We start from the raw sequence: 13,240 nt of genomic DNA, 5'->3' as shown, positions 1-13,240 counted from the left end.
CCTTACAACGTCCTGGGAGCGGTGCCGTCACTGTCAACAGTCGAAGTCGCGCAAGCCCGTCCGTGGCATGTTTGGCTGATTGTCACCATCGGACTACCTGTGCTCTGATTGTGGCGTCCAGAGGCGCAACTCATCGCTGTATGAGATTGGAAAGTTGCTCTGTCGAAGGCAACGAGGAGACAAGGCTTTATCGTTATGGTGAAAGCGCCAGCACGAAGCAGTCATGCTCAGTCATGCTCAGTACTTGCAAGCAGGTGATATGCGACAAGTCACCTGCATATCCCAGCCGCCAGAGTTATTACTGCATGGTTGCGTGCCATCCCGTCCCAGTTCGGCAAGTTGCTGGGCTCACTAGCGTCAATGCCGCGGAACTTCTACGTTCAACACTGACCCTTCATCTCTTTCCGCCGACTAGCTCATCAACTGCCAGAACTGCAGCCCAGAAGCCCGATCAAACATCTACGTTACTACCATTCAACAACCACCAGTTGAGGTGGTGTTCGTGCTGCGGCCGGTGCTGAGACGATCTGAAATCTCTCCACGGATGACACCATGTGCAACGTCGGGCGCAATCCTGAACATTGCGCCTGTTGCACAAGGTATCGGGACGGCGACTGGGCTTCCTGATGTTTACAGCAACTGATTCTGCTGTGGAGATGCTGGCGTTTGTATCTGTCGCAATCCCTGCTTTTTCGTCACTTCCAAAGCTCACTGTGAAGCTACAGTATACGGACTTTGTTCCTGACGACTGGAGAACTTCCTCGATAGCCAAGAACAACGAATAGTCACATCTTCATGATGTTGTGCTACAACTATCAGGCCCATTCTTATGCCTCAGGTCTGCAGCCGTGGTAGTACAGGGGGGTTTTAACAACAACGGCTCTCGCCGGTAGTCGAATTGAGCAGCACATCGAATGCTGCCCTTCTGGTTCCCCAGATCATCCAACAGGGTGGCCACCGCGGCCACTAACCTGCGCTGCAAATCATGCTGCACAGCGGACATGTAGTCAGATCCTAATAGTGTTTCTCGACATATGTCATGGTGCAAGAGGCATGTTGACAAGACAGTGCGCCTTAGTTATGCTTTTTCTTGCCCCGAATCCTGCTGCATTGGGCCACACATGACGCCTTGGGTTTCTTTACGGGACGCAAACTGAACATGGCATATCGCATCTTACCCTGAGTGATCAAAGACACCTCGATACATCACGGGCGCTACGTATTCATCGAAGGAACATCAATAGAGCACAGCACTAACCGAGTTGTGGGGGCGGTACAGGGTAACACCTTTCTACAATTTGTCCCTAGACTATTCCCGAGGAACCCAATCTCCGGGATTGGTTGGTATTGTGGCTTGTTTTGGTGGGACCATTATACTTGATAAACAAAGTGTCTCACCTCTTGGCTCCGGCACATTGAACATGTGCAACCATTTCTTGTGCTCAGAACCGAGTCTCTTGTTAAGGATCTTCTGCACTGATAGGTTCCCGCCTATCCCTCTCGCCCTACTATCTACCATCACCTTGCCTCTCTCTCGTGCCTGATTATACCACAGGAAATGGACCCCTCAGTAATGGCAAAGGATGCGCCACAGCAGTCCCCACCTACACCAGGAGCAGCGTCGGCCCCTGAGAGCCCTCGGTCACCCTGTTCACCATCCAAGACAGCCGAGTTATGGGACGGCTATGAAAGACTAGCTGTTGAGAAGGCGAAAGAAAGAGACGAACTGATGCATGAAACGCATGAACGAGACGACTGCTCAACTTCACGAACAAGTTTTGATTTTAGGTTTAAGCGGGCGCAAACTACGATTCCATCTACTACAACATCTGGTTGTAAATTTTGCGGGCGTCCCATCATATACGCCTCTGGTATGTGCGAAGGTTGCTTCAAACGCACCGTGATTTCACCTGGTAATGAAGAGATTACAACACCGCTGGGTGCTTCTGAACACAACATGGCGGTTTCAGGCCTTTGCCAGATTTCTTTAAGAGAGGAAATCATCACACCAACATATGCCTCACCCAAGCGCGCATCATTCTGTCCACTACCAGCACACCTGACCGACGCCTCGACACGCACCTCGTCAACACAGCCAGGATCCGTAGGCCGCAGAAAGAAATCACCCAGCGAACCTACGCAGCCAAGTCTCCAACTGCAAATCACACCATCAACACATACGCCGCGCTCGCAGGCCAACTCACCTCCGATGACACCTACATCCCCACCAGGCACCGCGCACTCGCTGAACTCGACGCGGCGGTCGAGTCTAGCCAACGTAACCATGCTACCCAAGCCTCGCTATCCGCATGCACGCAATGACAGCGGCACACCCTCTGAATTCAGCACGCTCTACCAAACAGTGTCAACCACGACGACGCCACCAGCAAGTCTGCATCGGTTCGGGTACCCGCTGCAAAACACGACGAGCGCATGGGACGACTGGGACAGCGACGAGGAAGAAGAACAGGGCGAAGAAGAAGAGCGACCGGGCCTATCGTCGTGGATGGGACGCCGCAAGATAAGGAGCCGCAATGGTGGCGGGGCCGGTGGTAGTGGTGGCGGCAGCGGCGCTAAAGCCAGTATGGATCAATACGACAGCTCTGGCGAGGAGACGCGGGAGAAGATGACGATGGCGCGCAAGAGTAGAGACGAGCGCGTGGAACAGAGTCGGGTTGAGTCTGTGGGTGGTATGAGTGTGCGTGTTGAGCGGCTTGTTGAACCGAGTCGCGATAACAAGGTGAAGAAGCCGAGTGGGTTTGTGAGGGCGTTGAGTTGTGGATGTGGTACTGCTGAGTGATGAGACTCTTTTCTTCTTATCTTTCTGTCTCTCTTTCTCTTTTTTCTTTCACCTTCTTCTTCTTCTTCTTCTTCTTTTGTTACACGATTACTTTTACCGTTCTTCGGGCTTTTTTCTTTCTTTCCCTTTGTCCTGGGTAGGGGGGGGGGTTTGGGCTACTTTTATTTTTCCTATGTCATGGGCGTTTCTGAGATACACGATGGGATGGGAATACTCTTTCTTGGATATATACCCTCATTGTGTAGTGGGGTGTGTTGGAAGGGAGTAGAGAAGTGTTCTTTTTTTTTTCTCTTAACCCCAGGCTTGGGGGTTGGTTTCGGAACCTGTATTACTATTATTACTTTATTATTGTCGATGTTATTACATATACATACTTCTTAACTATTAAGCGGGAGGGGATGGGGGGCTACAAATAACAGGGGGATGTTTTAGTACGAGATATCATGTGATTAAAAGTGCCAAACAAGGTAACCCCCAGGTGTTCAGCAAGACGAAAGGGAGGGACGCGTGGATTATCATTTGCCTTTGACGGTGTAGAAAAAGCACGGGTGTTCGATAGGTAATATCCCCCACCCCTGAACTTTACTATAGTATGCAACGTTCCCCTCGCCCCAATCTCGAGCGTCTTTAGAGTTTACCGCCTCGCCGAACTCTGTGCACGCTGCAAAGAGAAAGGGCGAACACAAGCCCGACTCGTGTTGGTGAATACGATAGGAAAAAGGAGTCAGGGCAAAAAATCCATTCACTTGTTTGTGCATATCATGTCGACAGAAAAGAATACGATCGTCACTGAAAGGTTACAGCGGGATGTGCCCACCATCATCAATGTGCGCATTTTGTATACACAAGGGGGCAAAAGCCAAACTCACCCCCATCAACATCACAAGATCAATATTTACTATATAAAAAAACACCGCATACAAGGGAGGGATCTACAACCCGCCCCTTCCCTCCCTTCTCCCCGCTAAGCGAACGCAGCAAGCGATAAGAAGAAGAAGAAGAAGAAGAAGAAAAAAAGGTGCCGCGCAAAGCCGAAAAGAGTAGGAGTGCGACGGAGAACACACGGTCGACACGCGGAACCGGTAAAGAGGAGAAGAAGAAGAAGGAGGTAAAAGTAGACCCACCTGGGTGGGAAAATAATTTAGTTTCTCGTATTATTCCGAATTTCGATACTAAGTAAGTAAACGAGCCCCCCCCAAAGAAACGGGGAATTCATGATGATAGGCGGGCATGCACGACGCTTTTTAGATCATAAGAGTTATTGTTTTGTTAATGTTTTGTGTCTGGATTGGGTTTGATTCGATTGTTTGGTGTGGCGCAAGCCAGGCCACGCGAACAAGCTTTTTTTTTCGCGGGGGAAGGGAGGGAAGGCGCAATCGGTTGGCTGTTTGGTGGTGGCTGGGCCAGAAAGAGGTAGGATAGCGAGGACGGGTCGGGCGTGGCTTGAAGGAAGAGTGCTTATACGGGGGACGCGCGGGCGGATGTCAGACGCCTAAAGTGCTTTAAGGTGGTTTAAAAAAGGGCTGGCGTAAGCGGGCATTTTGGTGGACGGGTGGTCGGCGGCGGGCCGATAGTATTTAGGCTGGGTGGCTGCTAGAGTTTGGTAGGGTAAGTGAAGGGGGGCACGGGGCAAGTGTGTGTGTAGTGTAGTGTAGTGTAGTGTAGTTGTTTAGCATGTGCCTACAAGACAGGAGAGAAAGAGGAGCAAGACTATTTTGTCAGGCGGGTATCAGGCGACTACCTAGACAGGAAGTGGGTGAAAGCACGAACCAAGGCAAACAAGGACAGGGAGGGGAGCTGCAGGGCGCGATGGAAGCGTCACCGAAGCATCTCCTCGGGCATTCTGGGGCATCGGCCAAATTTCCATGTGTCTTTGGGAGCATGGATGGAAATAACTAAAGGGCTGGACAGCTCAAACAGCTGTGGGGCTGGCAGGCGGCCGGACTTGGCAAGGCGTGTATTGTTTGCATGTTGGAATTTGCGGGCCCAAGGCCAATTTCCCAGGTACGAAGTTTCATCTGATCCAACTCGTGAGGCTGCCCGGCTTTGCATCATAGTGCTGACGCGATCGCCCGGCGGGTGAAGGCGGCGCATGTCACTAAGCTTACAGAGTATAGGTAGGATATGCGGCAGCAGACTATTGTATTTTGATCCGCTTAGGCCACTAGTCGGAGGTATTGTCGTGGTTCATGCTGGAATCCGGCAATTGGCGGAGGTGAAGGGTTGGGACAGCGCAGCAGGACAGCACACACACACACACACACACAACAGGACAGCGCATGGCCAAATTGCAGGTACTGTTTGCCTTGGTCCAGGATAGTGGATGTCGGCGCCGAAGCCAACGGCATTACTGTTACGTGAGTGACAATGCGAACAGGACGTAGTACAAAGGCTTGGAGGGCTTGGAGTTGCTCGCAGGTTTCTGGTCAGGGGTAAGGCTGGAGGCGCTAGGCCTGAAGGGGAAGGGGCAGTGGCGAGGAAGCTGCTGTGATTGGCCCAAGGCGCAATTTCTGCAGTTGCATTTTGCATGCGGGCGAAGCTTAGCTAGGAAGCGAAAGGCTTGAGTGCAGCCGACCGGCTTGGTTACAGCGCACCGCCGTTGCAGCCGAGCAGCCAGCCTCGCCCGCCCGTCGAAGGAGCAAGTAAGTAAGTAAGCATTGCTATTGTTGTAATACCGCAGTCGGGGTTCGATATAGACATGTCACCTCAAATGCAATCAAAAGGGACAAGCTGCTTACCCTTCCCCCACAGGAGCGTCGTCTGGCCGGCGCAGCAGCTGCCGCTTTCCGTTGCGGTGGGCGTCGACAGCCAATCCCTGCGCCCAGAAATAGAAAACCCACACGCCCACCCCCCGCCATGATCCAACCACGACGCGGGCCCCTTAAGGCTGCACGGCAACCTTGCATCCATACCGTCATTGGCCCGCGCCTCCAGATGGCCCGTCCTGTCTGTCGTTGCCCGACCGGGGCTCACTCGCGGCCGAGCCCATGACTAAACCTAGCTCACCTGGCCTCGTATATCCCGTTTCCTCCACAGCTACTTGAGCCCACGCTTGCCCGCCTACAATCCCCTCCACCTCGTCCTTCGTTTGTCAACCACATTCGTTCCCCCCAGGACAGCTGTCACTCGTTTCCAGCGTCCTACCCGTGTATCCTACCAGTCCCGGTACCATATACCCATAATAATTATTATTATTAATTCTTCTGGACTGCTTCGATGTAAGTGCTTTCTTTTCTCTCCTCCCCATTACACGAAACACGTTCGTTGCCTGTCCTCCCCGGATTTACGGCACATGCACATGTTTGGTATCATCGGGCATTTGTGTGTTGCCTTCTAAACAAGTCATGTGTCTTGAAGATTGCATGTCTTCTGATCACATACACACATGACCACTGCTCTATCCGTCCCGAACCACTGCAGCACGGCCCCTCATGCACTGCCTGCGACTCAATGTTTTCTGCATTGGCCATCTGTCTCCATGGCCACCTAATTATTCGATGATGCATTGGCTTACACGCGCTCTTCTAGCCTAGTCACAACCATGAGGTCTTCGGTTTACGGCCTTGGCCTGCTCGTTGGCGCGGCCTCGGCCAACATCAACTTCTTCTGGGTCCAACCCACCTGCAACTACACTGACCCCGCCGCCTTCCCTAAGTGTTTGACTGGCCAGCACTGCCTACAGAACAACACGTGAGTTTGTCCATACATTCACTCATTCCATCGACTTCCCATCTAACGACATGCAGTTGTATTCCAGATGATGCCAGTCCCTACTCCAAGGTTGCATCCCGCTCTACTTTGCTTTTCGCCCCTGAAAAGAGGCAAAACAACAAGTACTCCCAGGATGGCAAGTGCGGTCCTCAAAACGGCAACTTGCTCTGCGACCCCAACAGCACAGTCTACACAGGCACCTGCTGCTCCGAGTACGGCTGGTGTGGCAACACCGCAGCCCACTGCTCAACGGGCTGCCAATCTGGTTGCGACAACGCCCCCAAGGCCTCTACTGCTGCCACCCCTGCCAACTCTGCCGTCAGGGACGATGGCCGCTGTGGAAAGGACTTTGGCGGCGCTACCTGCGATGCCAAGGGCGCTTACGGTGGCTGCTGCTCTGAGTACGGATACTGCGGTAGCACCGACGGTCACTGCCTCAAGGCCAATGGCTGCCAGAACGGTTGCAAGGACGGCACTCCTCAGAACGATCCTAAGCCTACTGCCGCCACCGCTACCCGCCCTCCCTCGACCACCACTTCTGGTGAGCCTGTAATGGGAAAGCCAACCACCCCCAGCAACCCCAATGGAATCCCCACTACTGATGGAAGCTGCGGTGCCAAGTTCGGCAACACTGTTTGCGGAAGCTGGGCCCAGGGCAGCTGCTGCAGCATGTACGGCTACTGTGGTAACACAACCTCTCACTGTGGTGAAGGTTGCCAGAGCGGTCCTTGCAACCAGGCTCCTACTGTCCCCGCCCCTGGTGCCAGCCCGGCGCCTGTTGCTGCTAAGCCCGGAAGCATCGCCCTCAAGGGCCGATCCGGTGTTCCCGCTATGCACGCTGGTCTCATGCCCAACGGCCGTGTTGTCTTCCTTGACAAGGTCGAGAACTACACTGAGCTCAAGCTTCCCAACGGCCAGTACGCCTACTCCTCCGAGTGGGACCCCGTCACCGGCGAGTTGGTTCCCCTTGCCTACAAGACCAATGCCTTCTGCTCTGGTGGTATCTTCCTTGCTGACGGTCGCTTCGTCTCCCTCGGTGGAAACGCTCCTCTTGACTTCATTGACCCTACTGTTGGCGATGGTTTCAAGGGTATCCGTTACCTCGAGCGCTCCTCCACTGATGCTTCCAAGAACGGAAAGGCCTGGGTCGAGCCTGGTCAGCTTCTCGACACTCCCCGCTGGTACGCCTCCGTCCAGATCATGCCCGATGACTCCATCTTCGTCGCATCTGGCTCCAAGAACGGTCTCGACCCCAGCAAGCCCGAGAACAACAACCCTACCTACGAGATCCTCAACGCCGACGGTACTCCTCGTGGCAAGAGCTACAACATGGAGATTCTCAGCAAGAACCAGCCCTACTACATGTACCCCTTCATGCACTTGTTGAAGGACGGCAACGTTTTCGTCGCCGTCTCCAAGTCTGCTGAGATCTTCAAGGTCGAGACTGGCACCGTTGTCCGCATGATGCCCGACCTCCCCGGTACCTACCGCACCTACCCCAACACTGGTGGATCCGTCATGCTTCCTCTGTCCAGCGCCAACAACTGGAACGCTGATATCATCATCTGCGGTGGTGGTCCTTACCAAGACATTACTGCTCCTGGTGACGCTTCCTGTGGTCGCATCAGGCCTCTTGATGCCGACCCACAGTGGGAGATGGACTCTATGCCCGAGGGCCGTGGTATGGTTGAAGGTACTCTTCTTCCCGACGGTACCGTCGTCTGGGTCAACGGTGCTCAGGAGGGTGCTCAAGGTTTCGGTGTTGCTCGCGATCCCGCTCTTGAGGTCCTTCTCTACGACCCCAACCAGCCCAAGGGCAAGCGCTTCACCACCGGTCCCAAGTCCACCATTGCTCGTCTCTACCACAGTGTTGCCCTTCTCCTCCTTGACGGTACTCTGCTCATCTCCGGCTCCAACCCCGTTGAGCAGCCCATCCTCACGCCTGACGCTAAGAACCCTTACGTCACCGAGTTCCGCAACGAGATCTACACTCCTCCTTACCTCCAGGGCAACCCTACCCGTCCTTCCAACGTCCAGATCTCCAGCAAGCAGCTCAAGGTCAACACGACCTTCAACATCAAGTTCACTGCTCCCGCCAACGCCAAGCAAGTCAAGGTCACCCTCTACTACGGTGGATTCGTTACCCACTCTCTCCACATGGGTCACCGCATGGCCTTCCTCGACAACACCGGCTTCAAGGCTGGCGCCACTGCCCAGAGCATCACCGTCACCATGCCTCCTAACAAGGCCGTTGCTCCTGCTGGTCCTTATGTCATCTACGTCCTTGTCGACGGTGTCCCTGCTATGGGTCAGTTCGTCCAGGTCTCATAAGTTGATGACTGAATTGAGGGTGTGGTGTGTGTTGTTCTTTACTCCTTGTAAATGGAGAGGAAAGAGGGTGGACAAAGAGATGGAAATCTATGAGCAAAATGTCGTATTGCACCTGGTCTTGGATGCTTTGAGGATTATCCTGTATGCACCCCTCACCTCGTTTTCTATTCTTCTCTCTTCTTTTGCACGCCCGAGGAGATGTGATCGTTTTGGGGAGTGCGCAGATCAGAATTATTATAGACATGATTGTTCACTCCAACATAAGCATGACAATGACAATGATGTCGAAGATTGAAGAAACAAATGAAGAAATTTGATAAACATACTTGAATCGTTGGTGTGCTTTGATTTTTAAACCGTGTTAATGATTGAGAGTGGTGATTATGCAACATACAAGTCGATATCTCCTTACCCCTTTGCCGTTCATTCAATCCCTCTTACATTCTTCTTAACCCAAACATCTCAAACATGAACATCATTGTATAAACAAGACATTACATTTTCCCCTCGAGAAACAACAAGAGGAGACGAAGAGAAAAAAAAAGGTCCCATTTTGAATCCATTTCTCACAAATGCAATCAAGCCATGTATGAATAATCCCATCCACGCCCAAAACACCTCCCTCTCCCTAGTATCACCCCCCCCATTTTCTCAAGACAAGAGAGAAAAAAACGATAACAAATGGTATATACCACTTCACTCCTCGTTCACCACCTGAATCGGCATAACACGCCCGGAATCCACAATAATCTGCAGGTCCAGCTTCTTATCCAAGTCCCCATACTCGAGCCTCTTCCACGTCACAATGCGCGCTTGATTCGTATCGATTTCAAACACGCGGAGACGGCGGTGGAAATGGTTGTAGCCGCCATACCCACCAAATCCACTACCGCCGGCATAGCACATCCAGATTTGAGGTTCGCCGGTGGTAGGGTCCTTGGCGAGGAAGCAGTAGTCGTTTACGTGGTCGTGGCCGCACGACACGGATTTGATATTGAATTCGACGAGGGCGTCTTTAAAGTGTGTATTGAAGGCGGGGGCGGTAATGGGTTCGGTCCAGTTACCCACACGATCATTATCGCGGTCGCCGTATTCAGGAAGGGGGATGTGGATAAAGGCCATGTCGAGGTGCTTGTGCGTGTAGTGGCGGTGCGCTTCCTTAAGGCCTTCGGCCGTGGTTTTGAACCATTCGATTTGGTTGGGCTTGATCCAGTCGTAGCCTCGGTAGTGCGTTTCGTCGGGCGAGTACGAGTGCGTGTCGAGGAACCATAGGGTTAGGGCCGAGTGCTTGCTGCTGTGCGCTTGAATCTCGACAAAGTAGTTGCCGACGCCATCAATCGTGTTGGTGCCTGGTTCGCTGACGGAATAGGGTAGAGAGTCGTAGAGATCCATTTGTGCGTGGCGCGAGAGGGTGCCTTCATCGTCGTGGTTACCGAAGATGGCGGCGTAGGGTATCTTGCGCTCAGCAAGGGGATCCACAATCTTGAACATGGCCTGCAGTAGTGTCAGTATTGTACATGATGAGTATAGCAGGGAGACTGTCTCACGCTTTGAACATCTGGGGCTGTGTCTCCGTTAATCTGGTCGCCAGACAAGACAACCATGTCGGGCTTCTCGTCGTCGAGCACCCGCTCGACAAACTCGATTGTTCTAGGATCAGCATCGCAGTGTCCGCCATTTGCGCCTTTGGGCTCTTCATCTCTGCACTTGCCGAGACCAGTGCTGAGATGCAAGTCGGATATCTGCATAATCTTGAATTTGCCATCCTTTCTAATCTTTGGTATCGGCTTCTCAAGCTTGACGGCTCGACCGCGCCGTATGGTGAGGCGCGGCTCTGCGCTGTCCTTGGGGCTGTCCAAGTGCAGCGGACCATTCTTGACCAAGGCCCAACCAGGTCGAGGCTCTACGGCATCGTCGCCAAACAAGATGTCGACGGCTGTTACAGCCTTTTTGGAGTCGCTGGCATGGCGCTTGAGCGATCTCTTGATCCAGACTCCTGCCGGTCTCGACTCCCATTTTTCAGATGCTTGCGCCTTTTCGCCAATGGAAGGGTCGAGTTTGCCTGTGCGAACATCGATTATGACCTTGTCGTCGGCGCCTAGCTCCTCTTCCCTCTTCCGCTTGACGTGTACATATGCCCTGCCAACCCAACCCTTGTTGAGGTAGAGGTCCTTTTCTATGCGGTGCCATATCTTTTGGTCGAGCATGCACTTGGACAGTGGGTTGATTGTCGAGCATGTCTGCACGGTAATATCGGTGATGACGAGGCCATCGTGGTGGAGAGGCAGGTGGCTGTGGACGGACTGGGGGAGGACTCGGTAGCGGTTGTCAAGGAAGAAGACTGTAAGGGAAAGGAGAATAGTGAGGGTGACGAGCTGGATGCCCGTGCGGACCTGTGGTGGTGAGCAGGCAGCCAAGTGGTGGGGTGTTGAAGTACCTACTATTCGGCGCGTCATGGTGGAGGCCGTCGAGGGTGCGAGTGAAGGGTCATGAAGCCAGAGATGTGTCTATGAGAGGGTTGCTTGGCAGCAGGTGGGACTCATATCCATGGTACAGCGCCTTTATTCGGATATGTTGAAGCACAAATATAGAAGGAGGGGCGCATGCGCAGGCGAACAAGTTGAGAGAGGCGATGTGTTGGTGGGTGAGAGCGGGATGCGGGCAACGGTGCTTGGCTCCAGGCTGCTGGGATGCACTCTCGGGATGATCGATGACATGACAGGGGCCAGCAAGACTGGCGATTCCAGAAACCTGCACTGGATACGCACACGAATAACTTTTGGTAGAACATTCCCAGCAGAACAAGCATCTCAGACCAAAATATACATGTACTACATTTCTGTATGATGCACCAAAGCTAAGCAAGCATCTTCCTAGTCACACGTGCTGGGGCGCCACTGAATACATGTCTCGCTTGGTAGTAGTGGTATTGCGGAGAAGACCTCACCTCCGCGCCGCATCTGCGCCTTTCTTTTTGCACAAAGCCATGCGACGTTCCCCCCTCCACCTCCTGCAACATCTTCCCTTGAAAACGCCTGCTCGCCACTTTACAAGCGGCTCTGGCTTGCGTCGCACATTCAAAGGCAAGACCTCCGGCCACTCGGACCCGACGCCGCTCACAATTGCGCAGAAGGCGACCTGGTGCTTTTGCGCGAGAAGAAGGATACCCACGATGGTCGTCTTGTCAAGCTGCAAGCCTCTAAGTCTACAGGCACGCATTTGGGCGTCGTCCAGCATGCCGACATAATTGGCAGACAGCCGCGCCAAATAATCCAATCCAGCAAAGGCGCCTCATACCGCATCCATGATCCTACACTGGCCGAATATGTCAGGCTTACACCCCGTCTTGTCACTCCGGTGTGTGCCCCTCACTCTAAGAGTCCCAATCTGTTTCTCCAATGCCAATACGCCTAGATCTACCCCTCCGATGCAAACCTCATCGTCTCCCTGTTCGACATCAACGTAGACAGGCCCTCTACTGGCCTGAACACCGATCCGCCGCTTGAAATACTCGAAGCTGGTACCGGCCATGGAGCCTTGACCCTCCATCTTTCGCGAGCCATACATTCCGCAAATCCCCCAATTCCGAGAGCGCCCGCTCATAGTGGCAGCGAAGACGGTCCAGAAGACGCCGTCTATCTCGGCGAGTCTGTGAGTGATCTCCAGCACTCGTATCTAGAGTCGTGGAAACAAAGTCGGCGCGCCATTCTACACACGCTTGATGTATCGCCCAAGTATTCTGCGCACGCAAAGAAGATTGTCGAAGGCTTTCGTCACGGCATGTATGCGGCAAATGTCGACTTTCACGTTGGAGACGTATCCGAATGGATCTCCAAGCAGAGAACGACGAGAAAAACTCAGCAGCCCTTCCTGAGCCACGTCTTTCTCGACCTTCCTAATCCAACTCACCATCTTCCCAACGTAGCTCCTGTCTTGCACGTCAACGGTCTACTCGCCGTTTTCAACCCCAGCATAACCCAGATTGCCGAGTGTGTCGAAGCAATCCGCGAGCAAAAGCTGCCATATCTACTCGAACAAGTCGTTGAACTTGGTGCAGGGACAATTCGCGAATGGGATGTCCGCGCCGTAAAGCCAAGAGCAACCTTGCAAAAGTCAAGTGCAGAGCAGACTTCAGCCCCATCACGCAATAGAAGTCAAGACTCGGAAACCGAGCAAGCCGCCAGAGATGGCGAGCTCGAAGCAGCTCTAAACAAGGAGAAGGAGGAGGAAGAAAAATGGGCCATGGTATGTCGTCCCAAAGCCGGCCAGCAAGTCATCGGAGGCGGCTTCCTCGGTCTATGGCGCCGCATGGAACAATCTAGTTAAAAAGATCAATAATACAGCCAAACTACAGGCTAGTGTATATCATTAAAACATTTCCAACCTCTCAAAAAAAAA

General features: G+C 53.1%; 5 protein-coding genes across 5 annotated transcripts; 3 read left to right on the top strand and 2 right to left on the bottom strand.

Annotated features, from left to right (window-relative positions):
* Positions 1–1,573: 1,573 nt before the first annotated feature.
* On the top strand, positions 1,574–2,800 carry COCCADRAFT_21795 (uncharacterized protein; the record flags this gene model as incomplete). Its single annotated transcript, XM_007708653.1, has 1 exon — positions 1,574–2,800. The coding sequence occupies one exon, from the start codon at positions 1,574–1,576 to the stop codon at positions 2,798–2,800; it is 1,227 nt and encodes a 408-aa protein (XP_007706843.1).
* Positions 2,801–4,956: 2,156 nt separating this feature from the next.
* Positions 4,957–5,148, bottom strand: COCCADRAFT_81929 (uncharacterized protein; the record flags this gene model as incomplete). Its single annotated transcript, XM_007708709.1, has 1 exon — positions 4,957–5,148. The coding sequence occupies one exon, from the start codon at positions 5,146–5,148 to the stop codon at positions 4,957–4,959; it is 192 nt and encodes a 63-aa protein (XP_007706899.1).
* Positions 5,149–6,341: 1,193 nt separating this feature from the next.
* Positions 6,342–8,842, top strand: COCCADRAFT_21794 (carbohydrate-binding module family 18 protein; the record flags this gene model as incomplete). The annotated part of the gene is made up of 2 exons (XM_007708652.1): positions 6,342–6,490; positions 6,547–8,842. 2 exons carry the CDS (start codon positions 6,342–6,344, stop codon positions 8,840–8,842), a joined length of 2,445 nt encoding a protein of 814 aa, XP_007706842.1.
* A 696-nt stretch (positions 8,843–9,538) lies between these two features.
* On the bottom strand, positions 9,539–11,298 carry COCCADRAFT_21793 (uncharacterized protein; the record flags this gene model as incomplete). The annotated part of the gene is made up of 3 exons (XM_007708651.1): positions 9,539–10,336; positions 10,390–11,235; positions 11,284–11,298. The coding sequence occupies 3 exons, from the start codon at positions 11,296–11,298 to the stop codon at positions 9,539–9,541; spliced, it is 1,659 nt and encodes a 552-aa protein (XP_007706841.1).
* A 530-nt stretch (positions 11,299–11,828) lies between these two features.
* On the top strand, positions 11,829–13,168 carry COCCADRAFT_480 (uncharacterized protein; the record flags this gene model as incomplete). Its single annotated transcript, XM_007708629.1, has 3 exons — positions 11,829–11,910; positions 11,973–12,199; positions 12,257–13,168. 3 exons carry the CDS (start codon positions 11,829–11,831, stop codon positions 13,166–13,168), a joined length of 1,221 nt encoding a protein of 406 aa, XP_007706819.1.
* Positions 13,169–13,240: the final 72 nt, after the last annotated feature.

Source organism: Bipolaris zeicola (genome assembly GCF_000523435.1).
Source record: "Bipolaris zeicola 26-R-13 unplaced genomic scaffold scaffold_3, whole genome shotgun sequence".
In the NCBI taxonomy this organism is placed as follows: Eukaryota; Fungi; Ascomycota; class Dothideomycetes; order Pleosporales; family Pleosporaceae; genus Bipolaris; species Bipolaris zeicola.
The sequence above is the reverse complement of the archived record's forward strand: the minus strand, read 5'-3'. Positions and strand labels throughout refer to the sequence as shown.